Source organism: Salvelinus namaycush, unplaced genomic scaffold (assembly GCF_016432855.1).
Source record: "Salvelinus namaycush isolate Seneca unplaced genomic scaffold, SaNama_1.0 Scaffold270, whole genome shotgun sequence".
Classification (NCBI taxonomy): domain Eukaryota; kingdom Metazoa; phylum Chordata; class Actinopteri; order Salmoniformes; family Salmonidae; genus Salvelinus; species Salvelinus namaycush.
Genome location: NW_024059564.1, coordinates 116112 through 138327, shown reverse-complemented (window position 1 = coordinate 138327; position 22216 = coordinate 116112). Strand labels below are relative to the sequence as shown.

Below are 22216 nucleotides of genomic sequence, written 5' to 3'. Positions count from 1 at the left end.
ATGCTGTCATCGCTGCTAAAGGTGCTTCAACAAAGTACTGAGTAAAGGGTCTGAATACTTATGTAAATGTGACATTTCAGTTTTTTAACAGAGCTGTCAAAAAAATGTCAAAAAAAATTGATGAGGAAAAAATACAATTTAATAAATTTTAGAATAAGGCTGTAACATAACAAATGTGGAAAAAGTCAAGGGGTCTGAATACTTTCCCGAAGGCACTGTAGTTGCTATTGTTTATAAAGGTTTTTCTTTATAAATGTAAAAATAAACGTATCTAAATCCCATATCAAACACAAACTAAAAACATAATGTTTGTACAATGAATTGGAGAGAGAGAGGTCTCAAATATCACTTTCATTTTGTTCTGCTTGTAGCTTTGGAATCGCTGCAAAGTTGGTTCTGGTTTCAGTCATGTCTTTGGTCACGTTCAAGTGGGTCAACCAAAAACACCCTAATGATTGGTTGACAAATAGTGTCTCCCACTAGCCAGGAGTTGACTGCATGGTGCAGTTGGTGAGAAACAACTGTAGCGACTTGAAGATGACATTTGATCACATGGCTTTGTAAAGTTCATGCAGTCGACATGTAGGCGCAAGTTGGACATTTTTTTGCCCAATAATGCAACACACTTTGAAAGGCGGTGACCATCGTTGATCTTGACTAGACAAAATCTATTCGCTCGAACACGCCCAATATTCGCTGTGCTGCTGTTGGCAATGTCATCTTGCATTGTTGTTCACCTTTAAAAGTGTGCTGCATTATGAAGATAAACATTCTCCTACTTGCGCCTACATGTTGACCGCATGAACTTTACAAAAATCATGTGATCAAAGGTTGTGAAGTTTTTACTGCAGTTAATGGAAAGTTTCTGCAGTTGCTCTTCACCAACTTCTTCCAGCAACCATGGCTTGCATTGTGGGAGCCTCTATTGTCAACCAATCATTATTCTTGACATGACTGAAACAGGAACTAACTTTGCTGCGATTCTCCCAGCACCCTGTGCACTAGTAGAGATAGGAGAGGATTTGACAGGTGTAAGCAATATGGTAATAGATTCACCTTGCCCTCTGATAGGCTGTGTGGAAGTTTCACCATTGCTTACACAATTCATATCCTCTCAGATCTCCACTAGAGATTGACATGGGAACAGGACTCCCGGGGGTCTTGCGGAATTCTAGCATGAATGGGAGTCAACTGTGTAGGCCTAATATAGTTTACTTAATAATATATTTTTTTTTTAATGTTAATTTACCCCCTCCCCCTTCTGTTGGCTCACTCTCGCGCCTCGCTCCAGTTGTAGCCACTCCCTACTTTACCTCAGATGAGCTCGGAGACGTACACAGTTACACATGTCCATATCCATGAGTTCATCCAATTCTGGGTAAGTAAGTGCAAGGGCTGCCTTCATTGCCACATCTCATAAAGTGGTTGTTATCAGCTGTGTACAGGCAACTGTCTCGTGAGCAGCAGCCAAACGGAGCAGTTGCTATGGCTACTCACACGCACAGCGGGGACAGACAGACGAGCGTCTAAACATTTGACAGGACAAGATGGGACACTCCCATGTCAACCTGCATCAAAAGTAAGGTTTAGGGGTCCATTTTGGGATTGGGCCTGGATTGTACGATGTGCACACATGATACATGTTGAGTGTGTGATATTTGGGTTGGAGACAGAGAGAATGGAAAACCATGTTGCTCTGAGCCTTGCTATTGAAAAACCACATTAGTGTTCAATTTTTGGCTAGCACAGTTGCACCTTGCCCAACTTCACTCCTTGACTTTGAGCCTACACGCCCAATCTAACTTCACTCCTTGACTTTGAGCCTACACGCCCAATCTAACTTCACTCCTTGACTTTGAGCCTACACGCCCAATCTAACTTCACTCCTTGACTTTGAGCCTACACGCCCAATCTAACTTCACTCCTTGACTTTGAGCCTACACGCCCAATCTAACTTCACTCCTTGACTTTGAGCCTACACGCCCAATCTAACTTCACTCCTTGACTTTGAGCCTATACGCCCAATCTAACTTTACTCCTTGACTTTGAGCCTACACGCCCAATCTAACTTCACTCCTTGACTTTGAGCCTACACGCCCAATCTAACTTCACTCCTTGACTTTGAGCCTACACGCCCAATCAAACTTCACTCCTTGACTTTGAGCCTACACGCCCAATCTAACTTCACTCCTTGACTTTGAGCCTACACGCCCAATCTAACTTTACTCCTTGACTTTGAGCCTACACGCCCAATCTAACTTCACTCCTTGACTTTGAGCCTACACGCCCAATCTAACTTCACTCCTTGACTTTGAGCCTACACGCCCAATCTAACTTTACTCCTTGACTTTGAGCCTACACGCCCAATCTAACTTTACTCCTTGACTTTGAGCCTACACGCCCAATCTAACTTTACTCCTTGACTTTGAGCCTACACGCCCAATCTAACTTTACTCCTTGACTTTGAGCCTACACGCCCAATCTCAATGTGACCCACCAGATTCAGAAACTTGAAAACCCCTTTAGGAGGAAAAACGCTTGAAAACCTCTTTAGATTTTTGCCAAACATTTTGATAAAAAAATGATAATAACTGTGTTTTTATTAAGTTTTGGACAAAGATAATGGTTTCATTATAGTTTTGCTTTTTTAAACAGATTTGTACATTTTATTTTTGTTTACAAAATAGTTTTTATGATTTGTTTTTAGTTTAGTTTCAGTTTTACTATAATAACCTTGCAACACAAACACACACACAATAAGATACGTATGAACAAACACACACAGGACAGGAATAATAATGATTAAATGCTATGCCAAAACAGTCAGAAAGAGCATTTTATCATTTAACTTCACTGATCTGAGAGGGATTCACCAGATGGCTGACACCTGTCTTTTTACCTATCAGTGAAAGATGAGGGAGATGAGATGAGGAAGGTTTGGAGAGAACTGGGATACAGAAACAGTAATTGTGACATTGGCTGAATCAATCAATCATTGATCAATAATTGAATTAACTCACGAGTCATCCAACAGTCTCAAATCATTGGAACACAAAGTGTGGAGGCAAAAATCCCTGCTGACCAATTAATAATGAAATCAGTAACTGAATCAACCTATTAACTGGTAAACCTTTCCCTCAGTCAGTCAGCCATCATTTTCTAAACCATCTCTATTTTAAGTTGCCACTGCTCTGGCCTTATCTGGAGGAGCTCATATGTATAGATCTGTAAGGAAGGGATAGATAAATAAACTTTGATCTGGTATAAGCAAGATGGAGAAAACCCAATCCAGTGAGAGGACACGGTGAAGCTATTACCATACTGCTTATCCAATCATTTCAGATCTATAGAGTACTCATGGATAAAGGTTAGGGGTCAATGTGGGACTTGGATAAAACTATTCAAAAAGGATCAAAAACCCTACGACCCTGTTCCTGGAGAGCTACCCTCTTGTAGGTTTTCGATTCAACCCCAGTTGTAACTAACCTGATTCAGCTCATTAACCAGCTAATTATTAGAATCAGGTGCGCTATATTGGGGTTGGTGTGAATATCTACAGGACGGTAGCTGTCCAGGAACAGGGATGGAGAGCCCTGCTCTACAGAGAGCTTAGGGAAGGGATATTCAACTCTTACAATACGAAGTCCGGAGCCTGCTGGTTTCTACCTGATAATTAATTTGACACACCTGGTGTCCCAGGTCTAAATCAGTCCCTGATTAGAGGGGAACAATACAAAAAAAAAGCAATGGCACTGGCTTCGAGGTCCAGAGTTGAGTTTGAGAGGCTTATGGGATTCTATAGCTCAGACCCAGTATAACAGGGGAGTCAAACTCATTCCATGGAGGGCTGAGTGTTTGCAGGTTTTAGTTTTATCAACTAAGACCTAGACAACCACGTGTGGGTAAGTTCCTTACTAATCAGTGCCTTAATTCATCAAGTACAAGGGAGGAGTGAAAACCTGCAGACCCTTGGCCCACCGTAGAATGAGTTTGACACGTGCAGTATAGCTTCGCCCCTGTGTTATGACCCATATAAACGTTCCTCCTTTGTCACATTTGATAGTGGGGCAACAATACAACTCAAGCTTGGCATTCATCATGACCACCACCAGTGCTGTTCACTTGTCTCTTCCAGGGAAACAAACCCAGTACTCAAGGACACACACAGGCAATAGATACAATTATGACTGCTCACATCTCTGTACTCATTGACTAAACATGGATTCAATTAAACTCAGTTCAAGGTCATGGTAATACAATATAAACGCTGGGGCTGTGCTTAATAGAAGCACTCATGGTTCTCTGCTAATATTTAATCCGACCCACCACTTGACTACTGCTCAGTGCTAGCCATTCATATCAGCTGAGAGCTGTCAACTTTGGCTGTGTGAGAGAGAGAGCAGAAACCGGTACATAGGTAAAGTAAGGTGGGCGTGAGAAGATGTGGAGGGCGAGACGGGGAGGGAGAGAAGAAGGCGGGAGCGAAGGAATTTGTGAGGAACTGAAAGCAGGGGAGGGCGGTGAAGGGGAGAGGGAGGAGTGGCGAGCAGAGAGCAAGGTTACACGTGAGAGCAGTCCAAAGAACGAAAGTAAGAGAGACAGAGGAGAGAGAGAGAGAGAGAATAGCAGGACAGGTACGATAGCGTGGATTATGGAGTTGAGAAGGTTTCAGTCTTACTTCACAAGTTAATTACCTGTTGCTCACTGGACGAGAAGAAAGAACAAAGAAAAGTAGAGAACAAAGAAAGAGTAAACAATAAGGGCAACGAAGAAAGAGAGAGAGGCAGAGGGGGAAACCAGGGGTAGAGGGAGATAGGGAGACGGGGGAACCATGGGTAGAGAGAAAGGGAAGGACAACAGTTGAATGTTGACAGAGGGAGTGAGGATATTAATCGGGAGATAATCAAAAAGGAGGAGAGAGAGAGGGAAAAAGAAATAAAAAAACAAATAGATACACATTGACAGAGTGGACTGGACTTCAATGAAGCACTGACATCAGCCAAATAAAGGGCGAGAGAGAGAAAGGAGGTCACTGCAGTCCGAAGTAGGTGCTGTGCACTGTAGTTCCTTAAGCACGCTTACTATGCAACAGGAGAGTTAGGACAAGCAAAGACAGACAGACGTCCACTACACGATTGAACCATGTTGATGAAGGAGTATAGAATATGCATGCCACTAACTGTGGAAGAGGTAAGTGTGTGTACACTGGATGAGTGTGTTTGTCTGTGAACATGTGTGTGTGTGTGTGTGTGTACACTGGATGAGTGTGTTTGTCTGTGAACATGTATGTGTGTGTCGGGGGTCTGTGTGTTCGTGGCTGGGGGAGTCTCTGTGTGTGTGTTCGTGCTTGTGTGATTGAATGTGTGTATACTGTAGACCACTGTTGTTAAAATAAGGTGACAGATTTTAATGTGATCTTGAAAATGTTAAAGTTGCTAGAATACAGATGTAGAATCTTCAAATGATCACCCTGTTGCAGGACAGCTTGGCGTGGATTTAAGGATTTAATTTATGATAAATGTATCACCCCAGACAAAAATGTCCATTCATTATAATCCATATAATAATTCAGATTTCCTGTTGCAGGATTATTTTCCTGCTGTAGCAAACTGGCTCAAATTAATAAGATCCTACATCTGTAAAAACATTACGCACAGGCATCCTGTAATTGAATAGTGTTGTTCATGTGGCTGGCATTCTGTATGGTTCTGCATGTACCTAACCTCAGCTGTTTCTCTCTCTCGCTCTTTTTTACATTTTTTAATTTTATTTTTAACCTCACAAACAAGTTGGACTGGTTGAGGCTTACAAACGTCAACGAAGGCATTTGGCCTGGAAGTTAAAAACAAAGGACAGATTCCGCCAGGGAGTAAGAAGTGGTGGGTGGAAAAGGGTTTAAGGGGAAGGTGCTCTAGAGTGCCCTCAAAGGGAAGGTCCTCATTCCCTCCAACCACCAGAACAAAGCAGTTCTCCCTGTCATAGTGTTTAAGTCTGAGCTATCTGTCTGGAACAGATGTAGTTGGTTATTATTACAACATGCCGTGACGGAAACTTCCATTGATACATTGATACTCTAAAACCAACTTTGGTCGGTTGTTAGACCACTTCTGTGGTCTGGAAACGTGACAAACTTTAGAGTGAACTTTAAGCTCACTAATGTTTTAGTGTTTGTAGAAGCTTTAGCTAGAGGGATCACAGGGTTTTTATGGATCAAAATGGGGCTTAGGTGGTGGGCCTGGCCAATGGTGCGGTGGCCGACCGAAAATGTTTGAGGCCTTCCTGTTGGCCGCCGTTTTAAAGCAAATTTCCTGCCATTCTGCCATGAGGCCGAGAGAGAAATTTGCAGTTTTAAAGCTAATTTCCTGCCATTCTAAACATGTTGCCATGGCTTATGCTATGTGAGTGACTCACAAATTATAACAAAGTCAATGGAGGCCCCATGCCATGACAAAAACACTCCTGAATGTATAATATTAGATTATCCCGGACTTTCTCTCTCTTATTTTGGTGACTGTTGGTCCTCAAAGATAATCGTATAAAAATATATACAGTTGAAGTCGGAAGTTTACATGCACTTAGGTTGGAGTCATTAAAACTAGTTTTTCAACCACTCCACAAATTTCTTCTTAACAAACTACAGTTTTGGCAAGTCGGTTAGGACATCTACTTTGTGCATGACACAAGTCAATTTTCCAACAATTGTTTACAGACAGATTATTTCACTTATAATTCACTGCATCACAATTCCAGTGGGTCAGAAGTTTACATACACTAAGTTGACTGTGCCTTTAAACAGCTTGGGAAATTCCAGAAAATGATGTCATGGCTTTAGAAGCTTCTGATAGGCTAATTGACATAATTTGAGTCAACTGGAGGTGTACCTGTGGGTGTATTTCAAGGCCTACCTTCAAACTCAGTGCCTCTTTGCTTGACATCATGGGAAAATCAAAAGAAAAAAAATTGTAGACCTCCACAAGTCTGGTTCATCCTTGGGAGCAATTTCCAAACGCCTGAAGGTACCACGTTCATCTGTACAAACAATAGCATACAAGTATAAACACCATGGGACCACGCAGCCGTCATATCGCTCAGGAAGGAGACGCGTTCTGTCCCCTAGAGATGAATGTACTTTGGTGAGAAAAGTGCAAATCAATCCCAGAACAACAGCAAAGGACCTTATGAAGATGCTGGAGGAAACGGGCACAAAAGTATCTATATCAACAGTAAAACAAGTCCTATATCGACATAACCGTAATGGCCACTCAGCAAGGAAGAAGCCACTGCTCCAAAACCACCATAAAAAAGCCAGACTACGGTTTGCAACTGCACATGGGGACAAAGATTGCACTTTTTGGAGAAATGTCCTCTGGTCTGATGAAACAAAAATAGAACTGTTTGGCCATAATGACCATTGTTATGTTTGGAGGATAAAGGGAGACGCTTGCAAGCCGCAGAACACCATCCCAACCGTGAAGCACGGGGGTGGCAGCATCATGTTGTGGGGGACTGGTGCACTTCACAAAATAGATGGTGTCATGTGGAAGGAAAATTATGTGGATATATTGAAGCAACATCTCAAGACATCAGTCAGGAAGTTGAAGCTTGGACGCAAATGGGGCTTCCAAATGGACAATGACCCCAGGCATACTTCCAAAGTTGTGGCAAAAGGGCTTAAGGACAACAAAGTCAAGGTATTGGAGTGGCCATCACAAAGCCCTGACCTCAATCCATTAGAAAATTTGTGGGCAGAACTGAAAAAGCCGGTGCGAGCAAGGAGGCCTACAAACCTGACTCAGTTACACCAGCTCTGTCAGGAGGAATGGTCCAAAATTCACCCAACTTATTGTGGGAAGCTTGTGGAAGGCTACCCTAAACGTTTGACCCAAGTTAAACAATTTAAAGGCAATGCTACCAAAAACTAATTGATTGCATGTAAACTTCTGACCCACTGGGAATGTGATGAACGAAATAAAAGCTGAAATAAATCATTCTCTCTACTATTATTCTGACATTTCCCATTCTTAAAATAAAGTGGTGAACCTAACTGACCTAAGACAGGGAATTTTTACTAGGATTAAATGTCAGGAATTTGTCAGGAATTTGTCAGGAAACTGAGTTGAAATGTATTTGGCTACGGTGTAGGTAAACTTCAGACTTCAGCTATCTTTTCTACATACTTTATATCTGCTTTTAGTCGTTTAAGTTTACACTGACGTTTTTCCATCCTTATTATTTTATTTTATTATTATATATTTTTTTACTGTTTGGACATAGGCAGCCTGAAAAAACACTTAGGAGGCCCGCCCAAGACTTTTCTTTGCAGAAAAAACCCTGGATCAGTGGCTTGTGTGTATCTATCTGAAAATAGTCTCTGTAAAATCACAAAGAACCAAATCCTAAGGTGAGATCCATTCCACGTGTGGAACTCTGACTCTCACGGTCTGATGGGGAAGCGCATTAAGATTCCTATGCAGCTTTAGTGGGATCAGCTTATAGTTCCACATTCAAACCACAGCACTGTTTATGCAATGTCTGCACACACACACACACACACACTTCTAATTCTGAAGGGAGTGTAGCTGGTTGTACTAGTAGGTTGACGGATTAAGACAGGTATGTGTTTGTTTCGTTTTTAGTCAAAGGGTGGGGCACATATTCACATAATACAGTTGCTGTCTTACTGCACTGTATGTTTCAGTCATCATCAGTACAACACATTAACCACAAAACTGTCACAGTGATCTGAAGTCAAAGAGAAACATAACGCTGTGTGGGTTTGTGTTGTTAGTCAAAGGGTGGGTGACACATTCACATAGAGTGGCCAGACCAGAGACATAGATATCCATTCATGTAGAGAGTGGCCAGACCAGAGACATAGATATCCATTCATGTAGAGAGTGGCCAGAACAGAGACATAGATATCCATTCACATAGAGAATGGCCAGAACAGAGACATAGATATCCATTCACATAGAGAATGGCCAGAACAGAGACATAGATATCCATTCACATAGAGAATGGCCAGAACAGAGACATAGGTAGACATTCAGTGATCTTAACACCTCTCATTAGGACAGGACTAGGTAAACACTGTCAATGACTGGTTCTGGGTTTCCCAACCCAAGTCTTATCACTGCCTTAAGGACTTGGGCAAGTAACAGCTAGATTCTACTGTTCTAAGGTCAGAGATCAGGTGGGGTTCCATGCTTCAACAAAGGAAAGGAGGGGTGCTCGACAACAATTGCAAAATTGTTTTAAATACATTTAAAAAAAAAAAAATATTACATTTAACCTTTATTTAACTAGTAAGTCGGCCTACCCCGGCGACGCTGGGCCAATTGTGCGCCGCCCTATGGGACTCCCAATCACAGCCGGATGTACAGTAATGCAGTCTGGATTCAAACCAGGGACTGCAGTGACGCCTCTTGCACTGAGATGCAGTGTCCTAGACCGCTGTGCCACTCGGGAGCCCAAATAAAGGGGATACCAAGGAAAACTTCCAAAATGACACATTTGAGGCAGAACATCTGAAGCAGAACATTTGAGGCAGCTCTCAAAAAAAAAAGGCAGAAATGTATTTATTTTAGCTTTAATCTATTCAGTATACAGGCGACTGACGTTTCCACATCAAGCTGATGGTCAGGGCACACACAGGAAGAAGTCAGCCTTTTCACTGATCTAAGGTTAGTTGTTCCTTGTTTTCCTAATGGATAAGGTTAGGGGTTCCTTGTTTTCCTAATGGATAAGGTTAGGGGTTCCTTGTTTTCCTAATGGATAAGGTTAGGGGTTCCTTGTTTTCCTAATGGATAAGGTTAGGGGTTCCTTGTTTTCCTAATGGATAAGGTTAGGGGTTCCTTGTTTTCCTAATGGATAAGGTTAGGGGTTCCTTGTTTTCCTAATGGATAAGGTTAGGGGTTCCTTGTTTTCCTAATGGATAAGGTTAGTTGTTCCTTGTTTTCCTAATGGATAAGGTTAGTTGTTCCTTGTTTTCCTAATGGATAAGGTTAGTTGTTCCTTGTTTTCCTAATGGATAAGGTTAGTTGTTCCTTGTTTTCCTAATGGATAAGGTTAGTTGTTCCTTGTTTTCCTAATGGATAAGGTTAGGGGTTCCTAATGGATAAGGTTAGGGGTTCCTAATGGATAAGGTTAGGGGTTCCTAATGGATAAGGTTAGTTGTTTGGAGGAGGGTGAGCTGACCTTAGATATGTTCCCAGGAAAAGCTCACCGTGAGCAGTCCATAAAGCATCTGGTTTTATGATGAATTAACTGACTGCTGTGTAAGTAAATATATTTAATGTGTACGATCTACATTAATTGGAAGAAGGAAGAAGGATGTGGTATTGAGACAGGACTGTGTGAATTGACTCTTTCCCCCCCTCTTTCCCTCTTCCCCCCCCCCCCCCCCCCCCCACCCAGTATAAGATTGGGCAGCTGTACATGATCAGCAAACACAGTAATGAGCAGAGCGGAGGAGGGGAGGGAGTGGAGGTGGTGAGGAACCAACCAGACACACATCCCCAACACGGCCTGGGACAGCTCACTGAGAAACGCATCTACCTCAATAGGTAACACACCCACATTAACACTGTACCTCAAATCAAACTTTGTCACATGTGCCGAATACAACAGGACCTTACAGTGAAATGCTTACTTCCAAACCCTTAACCAACAGTGCCGCTCAACAAAGAGTTATGAAAATATTTAATAATAAACTAAAGTAAAAAATTATAAAAAGTAACACAATAAAATAACAATAACGAGGCTATATACAGGGGGTACCGGTACTGAGTCAGTGTGCGGGGGTACAGGTTAGAGGTGATTTGTACATGTAGGTAGGGGTGAAGTGACTATCCATAGATAATAAACAGCGAGTAGTAAATATCAAATCAAATCAAATTTTATTTGTCACATACACATGGTTAGCAGATGTTAATGCGAGTGTAGCGAAATGCTTGTGCTTCTAGTTCCGACAATGCAGTAATAACCAACAAGTAATCTAACCTAACAATTCCACAACTACTACCTTATACACACAAGTGTAAAGGGATAAAGAATATGTACATAAAGATATATGAATGAGTGATGGTACAGAACGGCATAGGCAAGATGCAGTAGATGGTATAGAGTACAGTATATACATATGAGATGAGTAATGTAGGGTATGTAAACAAAGTGGCATAGTTTAAAGTGGCTAGTGATACATGTATTACATAAAGATGGCAAGATGCAGTAGATGATATAGAGTACAGTATATACATATACATATGAGATGAGTAATGTAGGGTATGTAAACATTATATTAAGTGGCATTGTTTAAAGTGGCTAGTGGTACATTTTTACATAATTTCCATCAATTCCCATTATTAAAGTGGCTGGAGTTGAGTCAGTATGTTGGCAGCGGCCGCTAAATGTTAGTGGTGGCTGTTTAACAGTCTGATGGCCTTGAGATAGAAGCTGTTTTTCAGTCTCTCGGTCCCTGCTTTGATGCACCTGTACTGACCTCGCCTTATGGATGATAGCGGGGTGAACAGGCAGTGGCTTGGGTGGTTGTTGTCCTTGATGATCTTTATGGCCTTCCTGTGACATCGGGTGGTGTAGGTGTCCTGGAGGGTGTCCTGGAGGTGCCCCCGGTGATGCGTTGTGCAGACCTCACTACCCTCTGGAGAGCCTTACGGTTGTGGGCGGAGCAGTTGCCGTACCAGGCGGTGATACAGCCCGACAGGATGCTCTCGATTGTGCATCTGTAAAAGTTTGTGTGCTTTTTGTGACAAGCCGAATTTCTTCAGCCTCCTGAGGTTGAAGAGGCGCTGCTGCGCCTTCTTCACAACGCTGTCTGTGTGGGTGGACCAATTCAGTTTGTCCGTGATGTGTACACCGAGGAACTTAAAAGTAGCAGCAGTGTACAAAACAAATGGAGGGGGGTAAATGTAGTAGTCCAGTGGCCAGTGGCCATTTGATACATTTTTCAGCAGTCTAATGGCTTGGGGGTAGAAGCTGTTAAGGAGCCTTTTGGTCCTAGACTTGGCGCTCCGGTACCGCTTGTCGTGCGGTAGCAGAGAGAACAGTCTATTACTTGAGTGACTGGAGTCTCTGACATTTTTGGGGGCTTTCCTTTGACACCGCTTATTATATAGGTCCTGGGTGGCAGGAAGCTTGGCCCCAGTGATGTACTGGGCCATACGCACTACCCTCTGTAGCGCCTTAAGGTCAGATGCCGAGAAGTTGCCATACCAGGCGGTGATGCAACCGGTCAGGATGCTCTCGATGATGCAGCTGTACCTCACATACACACACCCACTGTACCTCACACACTCCTAGCACTGCTCAACCAAGAAATGATACCAGCAGTAAGACACACACCCACCCCTATGGCCTAGCCCTAGATCATACCGCACACATACATCTACCTCAGCGACGATAACAGTACATTCCTCCCCTCTGTCTGTCTCTCTCTCTGACAGTAAACTGCCATCCTGGGTGAGTGTGTTTGTCCCCAGGGTCTTCTATGTGACAGAGAAGGCCTGGAACTTCTACCCTTACACCATCACAGGTCTGACAACACTATTCTATCCACCACATACACAGCCGTTTCACCTGCTACCAACCTGTTCTTCCTATAGGGTCAAGTCAACTGTTTCCTTGTCTGCACTTAGATTTAAACACAATCTGTCTTATCTAGACCCGATTTACTTTAAACATATTTTGTTCCACATGTTTTGAAATATGTGTGTGTGTGTGTGTGTGTCACTAATGATGTTCCTCTCTATCCGTATGGAACTTCTGCGGTGTGTGCTTCAGAGTACTCAGTAAGTATTCACACATCATTTGCATGAGGCATGCAGTAGAGCTCATCCCTCTCCAAATGTCTGTGTACATAACCTCATCTGTCTACTCCCCTCCCTCCCTCCTTCTCTCCAATCACATCCATCCTTCATCTACTGTAGGTCTCCTTCCTTCCCAAGTTCAGCATCCGTATTGAGACCAGGTTTGAGAACAACAATGGTGACAACAATAATGTGAGTATGACTGAAGGAGAGAGGGGGGGGGTGAGAGACTGAAAGAAGGGTGGGAGAGAGAGAGAGAGAAGGGGGGGTGAGAGACTGAAGGAAGGGTGGGAGGGAGAGAGAGAAGGGGGTGAGAGACTGAAGGAAGGGGGGAGGGAGAGAGAGAAGGGGGGGTGAGAGACTGAAGGAAGGGTGGGAGAGGGAGAGAGAGAAGGGGGGTGAGAGACTGAAGGAAGGGTGGGAGAGGGAGAGAGAGAAGGGGGGGTGAGAGACTGAAGGAAGGGTGGGAGAGGGAGAGAGAGAAGGGGGGGTGAGAGACTGAAGGAAGGGTGGGAGGGAGAGAGAAAGGGGGGGTGAGAGACTGAAGGAAGGGTGGGAGAGGGAGAGAGAGAAGCGGGGGTGAGAGACTGAAGGAAGGGTGGGAGGGAGAGAGAAGGGGGGGTGAGAGACTGAAGGAAGGGTGGGAGGGAGAGAGAAAGGGGGGGTGAGAGACTGAAGGAAGGGTGGGAGAGGGAGAGAGGGAGGGAGAGAAATTGCAATCTTCTCTGCAGTGTAAGGAGAATGCTCATCAAATTGATGTGGCCATTTTAAGGAAAACAAGCAAAGCCCAGAATGCAATAGCGGCAGATCTATTAGCCATCCACTGTGTTTGTGTGAGAGGGAGAAAGAAGGGTACATGCTTGTATTACAGGCTTGTTTCACCACCTTTTCTGGCCTTGTCACGGAATTCTGACACACAAACACAATTCTGAGCTGGTTTGTCCCTACAGCGTGCCCCTGTCATTTTGGGATAGAAACCAGGGAACAAGACTGAACTCATCTGGCTGTTGGCTGTTAGTGTGTATCCAGAAATGTGGCGAAGCTTGTTTCAACCTTCTCCCAGCTACAGGTTACATGTGTTCATTTTAGCAGAAACACACGCGTGCGCACACACACACACACACACATTAATGCACACATGCTCCCACACATACCACACCCATACATGCACCTCTATTACAACACACAACAACATAGAGGACATCTAAAGAGCACAAAAGCACAACCAAAACAGAGGAATGTCAGCAGGCTTAAAGGATGAGGTAAAACAATGCTTTTGACATGGAAAAATGGGAACTATGACAAGTGTCAACAGACAGACAATACATACCTTATATGAGAGAACAGGTTCTTAATTAAACACAAGAGACACAGGGCATAATAGGATCTGAAACACAGCTGATTATCTGGCTGTGGGTTTGTCTCCCTGCTCTGCTCTTTGTTAAATACCAGCAGAGGAATGAACATCTTCAAAAGAGACATTGCTCTCTTTCGCTTTCTGTCAAGACAAGGGGACAGAACAGAACAGAAAGAACAGTGAATTGTATCTCTCTTTCTTTGATAAGTGTCTCGTTCTCTCTCTCCTCTTTCACCCCCGCTCGTAGATCCTCGCCTGCTCCCTCTGCTTGTCTCTCTCTTTCTCTGTGATTTAGTGTGCTCCCTCTCTCTCTCCCTTACCCCTTCTCTCCACCTCTTTCTCTCTCCCCTAATCTCCCTTGCTCTCTCTCTCTCCCTCTCTCTGTCTCTCTCTGTCTGTCTGTGTGTGGTGTTTTGCTGTAGTGTAATGATTTGCTCAAAGCCTGAGGGTGGAGTATTATGATGGGTGATACGTTGTGTGACCTCACTATTACGTCTATTTCCTCATCTACTAGTCCCTGGCTCCAGTGTGTGTGTGTCAGTCTATTTCCTCATCTACTAGTCCCTGGCTCCAGTGTGTGTGTGTCAGTCTATTTCCTCATCTACTAGTCCCTGGCTCCAGTGTGTGTGTGTGTGTGTGTCAGTCTATTTCCTCATCTACTAGTCCCTGGCTCCAGTGTGTGTGTCAGTCTATTTCCTCATCTACTAGTCCCTGGCTCCAGTGTGTGTGTCAGTCTATTTCCTCATCTACTAGTCCCTGGCTCCAGTGTGTGTGTGTGTGTGTCAGTCTATTTCCTCATCTACTAGTCCCTGGCTCCAGTGTGTGTGTGTGTGTGTCAGTCTATTTCCTCATCTACTAGTCCCTGGCTCCAGTGTGTGTGTGTCAGTCTATTTCCTCATCTACTAGTCCCTGGCTCCAGTGTGTGTGTGTCAGTCTATTTCCTCATCTACTAGTCCCTGGCTCCAGTGTGTGTGTGTCAGTCTATTTCCTCATCTACTAGTCCCTGGCTCCAGTGTGTGTGTGTGTGTCAGTCTATTTCCTCATCTACTAGTCCCTGGCTCCAGTGTGTGTGTGTCAGTCTATTTCCTCATCTACTAGTCCCTGGCTCCAGTGTGTGTGTGTCAGTCTATTTCCTCATCTACTAGTCCCTGGCTCCAGTGTGTGTGTGTCAGTCTATTTCTGAGTGACCTCCCCCTCTGCTCGGTTGCAGGTATTTGGAGACAGGCCCACCCCTGCAGAGAGCGTGAGCCACCTGGATATCCTCATTGACCCCATCCCTGACAAACACTACAAGGAGACAGAGGTACTAGTGTGTACACACACATTTCCTCCTCCTGACTTCCGCAGTTCCAGTAACTTCAGAAACAAAGGTCAATCAGCAAGACACATAGCTGAAAACACACACACACACTCACTATCTCACGCAGAGACAGAGGAAGACGTACTGTAGATAAACGCGAACATAAATACACAGACACTTGTACAATCTATGCATCTTGGGCCCCAGATGCCTATCATGTTGAATCATTCATAGATTATATGTGAGGTATTGAGCAACAGCCTGCTTACACAGGCCTGCACACACACTCCCACACCCACACACTCGCCCTCCCCCCTACACACCAGCCAGCGATTAAGCTGTCAGCAGGTAATGTGTACTTTGTCTCTGTAGGACCTGAGTCGCTGGGTGTCTGAGAAGACAGGCCGAGGCCCCCTGGTGGAAGGGTGGCGTAAGGACAGCACCCCCATCATGTGCTCCTATAAGAGGGTGCAGTGCAGTTTCGAAGTCTACGGCTTCCAGGGCAAGACTGAGGACTTCATACACAGGGTGAGAGGAAACTACATTTACCATCATGCATCAGGTGAGAACCTGATAAAGACCTAAGGGTCAAAATGTTGTTTAAGGAAACACATTTGACAGCCTAGATTGCGTGTGGGGAATATTTTCTTTTTGCTCAACACACTGATCTCCAGCAGCACCTGCACCTGCCTTTGGATGTGTTTCTTTGACGTAAGAAATGTATTTTCTCTGATGTGTATGATCTGACAGAACATCCAGGACATCCTACTGGTGGGGCACAGACAGGCTGTGGCCTGGACAGACGAATGGCACGGTCAGTAGAGGACATGGTTATAATGCCTTATAACATACAGCACATGATTATAATAGGACATGGTTGTAATGCATTACATTATAGAACATGTTTATAATGCATTATATTATAGAACATGTTTATAATGCATTATATTATAGAACATGGTTGTAATGCATTATATTATAGAACATGTTTATAATGCATTATATTATAGAACATGTTTATAATGCATTATATTATAGAACATGTTTATAATGCATTATATTATAGAACATGGTTGTAATGCATTATATTATAGAACATGTTTATAATGCATTATATTATAGAACATGGTTGTAATGCATTACATTATAGAACATGTTTATAATGCATTATATTATAGAACATGGTTGTAATGCATTATATTATAGAACATGTTTATAATGCATTATATTATAGAACATGTTTATAATGCATTATATTATAGAACATGTTTATAATGCATTATATTATAGAACATGGTTGTAATGCATTACATTATAGAACATGTTTATAATGCATTATATTATAGAACATGTTTATAATGCATTATATTATAGAACATGTTTATAATGCATTATATTATAGAACATGGTTGTAATGCATTATATTATAGAACATGTTTATAATGCATTATATTATAGAACATGTTATAATGCATTATATTATAGAACATGTTTATAATGCATTATATTATAGAACATGGTTGTAATGCATTATATTATAGAACATGTTTATAATGCATTATATTATAGAACATGGTTGTAATGCATTATATTATAGAACATGTTTATAATGCATTATATTATAGAACATGGTTGTAATGCATTATATTATAGAACATGTTTATAATGCATTATATTATAGAACATGTTATAATGCATTATATTATAGAACATGTTTATAATGCATTATATTATAGAACATGGTTGTAATGCATTATATTATAGAACATGTTTATAATGCATTATATTATAGAACATGGTTGTAATGCATTATATTATAGAACATGTTTATAATGCATTATATTATAGAACATGGTTGTAATGCATTATATTATAGAACATGTTTATAATGCATTATATTATAGAACATGGTTGTAATGCATTATATTATAGAACATGTTTATAATGCATTATATTATAGAACATGGTTGTAATGCATTATATTATAGAACATGGTTGTAATGCATTATATTATAGAACATGTATATAATGCATTATATTATAGAACATGGTTGTAATGCATTATATTATAGAACATGTTTATAATGCATTATATTATAGAACATGGTTGTAATGCATTATATTATAGAACATGGTTGTAATGCATTATATTATAGAACATGGTTGTAATGCATTATATTATAGAACATGGTTGTAATGCATTATATTATAGAACATGGTTGTAATGCATTATATTATAGAACATGTTTATAATGCATCAAAGTATAGGACATGATTATAATAGGGCATGGTTATAATGCTTCATAACATTTAGAACATGTTTATAATATGACATGGTATAATGGTTTATAACATAGGACATGATTATAATAGGGCATGGTTATAATGCTTCATAACATACAGAAATAACATGTTTATAATAGGACATAGTTATGTTTTATAACATATAGGACATGATTATTTTCCTCAAACTGCTCTTAAATGCAAGTAAAACTAAATGCATGCTCTTCAACCGATCGCTGCCCACCTGTCCAGCATCACTACCCTGGACGGTTCTGACTTAGAATATGTGGACAACTACAAATACCTAGGTGTCTGGTTAGACTGTAAACTCTCCTTCCAGACTCACATTAAGCATCTCCAATCCAAAATTAAATCTAGAATCAGCTTCCTATTTCGCAACAAAGCATCCTTCACTCATGTTGCCAAACATACCCTCGTAAATCTGACCATCCTACCGATCCTCGACTTCGGCGATGTCATTTACAAAATAGCCTCCAACACTCTACTCAACAAATCGGATGCAGTCTATCACAGTGCCATCCGTTTTGTCACCAAAGCCCCATATACTACCCACCATTGCGACCTGTACGCTCTCGTTGGCTGGCCCTTGCTTCATACTCATCGCCAAACCCACTGGCTCCAGGTCATCTACAAGTCTCTGCTAGATAAAGCCCCGCCTTATCTCAGCTCACTGGTCACCATAGCAGCACCCACCCATAGCACGCGCTCCAGCAGGTATATCTCACTAGTCACCCACAAAGCCAATTCCTCCTTTGGCCGCCTTACCTTCCAGTTCTCTGCTGCCAATGACTGGAACGAACTGCAAAAATCACTGAAGCTGGAGACTCATATCTCCCTCACTAGCTTTAAGCACCAGCTGTCAGAGCAGCTAACAGATCACTGCACCTGTACATAGCCCATCCAACTACCTCATCCCCATACTGTATTTATTTATTTATTCATCTTGCTCCTTTGCACACCAGTATCTCTACTTGCACATTCATCTTCTGCACATCAATCACTCCAGTGTTTAATTGGTATATTGTAATTACTTCGCCACCATGGCCTATTTATTGCCTTACCTCCCTTATCTTACCTCATTTGCACACACTGTATATAGCCTTTTTTCTATTGTGTTATTGACTGCATGTTTGTTTATTCCATGTGTAACTCTGTGTTGTTGTATGTGTCAAACTGCTTTGCTTTATTCTTGGCCAGGTCGCAGTTGTAAATGATAACTTGTTCCCAACTAGCCTACCTGGTTAAATAAAGGTGAATAAAACAAATTATAATAGAACATGGGTATAATGCCTTATAACATATAGGACATGATGATAATAATGGGACATGGTTATAATACATTATACTACATCGTAATTAATGCTTTTCAATGTGCTGTTGACTATTGCTGTATGTTTTTGTTTGGACATGCTTATAATGCATTATGATGTACATGTTACATGGTTATAATGCATTATGATACACACGTTACATGGTTATAATGCATTATGATACATTATTATATCTATGTAAAATGTGTATTATAATCTCATCAGACTGTGCTTTTTCCTACAGGGATGAGTTTGGAGGATGTGAGAGAGTATGAGCGACAGATACAGGAACAGACCAACAGCAAACTCAAATCAACCCAGAATAACAACACAGGTAACTATTAGAGCTGGGACCATAAACGGAAAATTATCGACACCGATCACTTATCCAAGGCATTTTGCTGATAACATTCAATATGATAAGTACTCCAGAAAAATGTGAAGTTTGAAATTAAATGCGTTTGCAAATATGGGTGATTGTTAATTGGATAATTGATGGCTTCAACCACAACTAGTATTTTAAAGGATAATAATAAAAACTGTGCAGTTCACATTAATGTTAGAAACTTATCGTTCTATTTATCATTATTGTATCTATACAGGCAATTTATCGCTATTGGGATTTTTGGCCATATCACCCAGCTGTAGTAACTACTATAGTCTACTACTGTACTATTCTATATTGTATTTTAACAGAGAAGGAGAGAGAGGAGAAAAAGGGGGGGGGAGAAAGAAAGAGAGAGAGAGAAGGTAAAGTGGAGAGAAAGGAGAGAGTGATAGAAGGAAGAGTGGATGGAAGAGGGGGAGAAGAGGGAGCATAGGGGACATTTGAGAAAGTAGGGGGGAGGGAGAAAGCGCAAGGATGGGTGAAAAGTGAGAGAGGGGGAGGGGAAGAAGGGAAGAGCATGCAGAGGCGGAGAGGTGGAGAGAAAGACAGAAAGATCATTGCGAGAACAAGAGGTAAGAGAGAGCAAAGAAGCAAAATAGGTATTTCACAGAAAGGAAGCTCAGTGAGAGCAGAGGAGAGTGAGCCCAACATTGCCTGGAGACTCAAACTGAATTCTTCCTGTGCTCTATGTTAGCTACATACTTCAGTCTGAGACTGCAATCATTGAAATTAGTTTGTGGTGATGTCTAAATGAGGGATGTTTTACAAAACAGCCCTCATTACAAGTAATCAGCGATTGGATAGTCTCTAACCAATCAGAGTATCAAAGCCAATGACAAATTTTCTAAACGCTGATTTACCCACCTGTGTTCTGGCTCTGGCCCAACCCATCGGTTTCTGGGACCAATCAGAACTGTTAGAATATGTTTGCTTTCTATAAATCGTCGGGTAGGTACTCAGATCCAGACTAATTGCAGAGAAGAAACTAATGTCCGTGGGCGGGGCATATCGTTTGGCTAGAACAAGGAGTTTGGGTAGCTATTGCAGCACTTACTGCAAATGTCAGCCCTAGTGTGTGTGTGTGTGTGTGTGTGTGTGTGTGTGTGTGTGTGTGTGTGTGTGTGTGTGTGTGTGTGTGTGTGGGGTCACTCTGCCCCCTGCTGGTGAGTCATGAGAAGTTTGGCCGGCTGTTGCTGCTGAATGATATCAAGGGCAGCAGCCACAGTATGGCCCGTGGTATTGCGAGAGAGGAGGCTGAAATGGATTTGCAGTCATTGCAGCTGCGCTGTCCTGACCACCTACAGGCCAGAACATGCTACTGCAGGCGCCGAGCAGATTTTACCCAAAAACATTTCATGCCATTCATCTCTTTTCGGGAAAAAAAGTGTATTTAAATTTTTATTAGGGGTGTGTGAACTGTGAAGGGACGTGTATTTGAATAATTTAACACCTCAACTTCTTCTTCCCCCTTCGTTCCCTTCATTCCCCCCTGCCTCTCTCTTTCTCATCTGCGGCAGCCCCTCGTCCGGCATACTCGCGCTCTATGTCCGTCACAGATGAGCGCTCTCTGAAGAAGATGGGAGTGAAGACTATGGCCATGTCAGACCCCTCCACCTCCACACTGCCTCATAGCACTGTCCGCCTTAACTCCACCCCCGAGTAACACACACACGTTCATACTGATGCATCAATTCCTGCCTGCTTAAACCCTCCGTGACAGTAACTACACAGCAGCCATTCCTTTTTTACGGCCATCCACCACAAACACATTTAACCAATAAAGCTACACTGTCCACAGAAGCAGCACTTAGAGCACTCAGGTCCTACCCCTTTCTCCAGCTGTAACTATATAACCCAACCCCCTGTCCTACCCCTTTCTCCAGCTGTAACTATATAACCCAACACCCTGTCCTACCCCTTTCTCCAGCTGTAACTATATAACCCAACCCCCTGTCCTGCCCCTTTCTCCAGCTGTAACTATATAACCCAACCCCCTGTCCTACCCCTTTCTCCAGCTGTAACTATATAACCCAACCCCCTGTCCTACCCCTTTCTCCAGCTGTAACTATATAACCCAACCCCCTGTCCTACCCCTTTCTCCAGCTGTAACTATATAACCCAACCCCCTGTCCTACCCCTTTCTCCAGCTGTAACTCTATAACCCAACCCCCTGTCCTACCCCTTTCTCCAGCTGTAACTCTATAACCCAACCCCCTGTCCTACCCCTTTCTCCAGCTGTAACTATACAACCCAACCCCCTGTCCTACCCCTTTCTCCAGCTGTAAATATATAACCCAACCCCCTGTCCTACCCCTTTCTCCAGCTGTAACTATATAACCCAACCCCCTGTCCTACCCCTTTCTCCAGCTGTAACTATATAACCCAACCCCCTGTCCTGCTCCTTTCTCCAGCTGTAACTATATAACCCAACCCCCTGTCCTACCCCTTTCTCCAGCTGTAACTATATAACCCAAACCCCCTCTCCTGCTCCTTTCTCCAGCTGTAACTATATAACCCAACCCCCTGTCCTACCCCTTTCTCCAGCTGTAACTATACAACCCAACCCCCTCTCCTGCTCCTTTCTCCAGCTGTAACTATATAACCCAACCCCCTGTCCTACCCCTTTCTCCAGCTGTAACTATACAACCCAACCCCCTGTCCTACCCCTTTCTCCAAGCTGTAACTATATAACCCAACCCCCTGTCCTACCCCTTTCTCCAAGCTGTAACTATA

The 22216-nt window shown here is 42.5% G+C and overlaps 1 protein-coding gene across 1 annotated transcript; it reads left to right on the top strand.

Moving 5' to 3' along the window:
- Positions 1–4784: 4784 nt before the first annotated feature.
- Positions 4785–21377, top strand: LOC120039401 (cytoplasmic phosphatidylinositol transfer protein 1-like). The gene is made up of 10 exons (XM_038984829.1): positions 4785–5190; positions 10417–10565; positions 12462–12550; positions 12799–12806; positions 12945–13016; positions 15392–15484; positions 15854–16009; positions 16232–16295; positions 19340–19429; positions 21001–21377. Exons 1-10 carry the CDS (start codon positions 5143–5145, stop codon positions 21144–21146), a joined length of 915 nt encoding a protein of 304 aa, XP_038840757.1. The 5' UTR covers positions 4785–5142; the 3' UTR covers positions 21147–21377.
- The last annotated feature ends 839 nt before the right edge of the window (positions 21378–22216 follow it).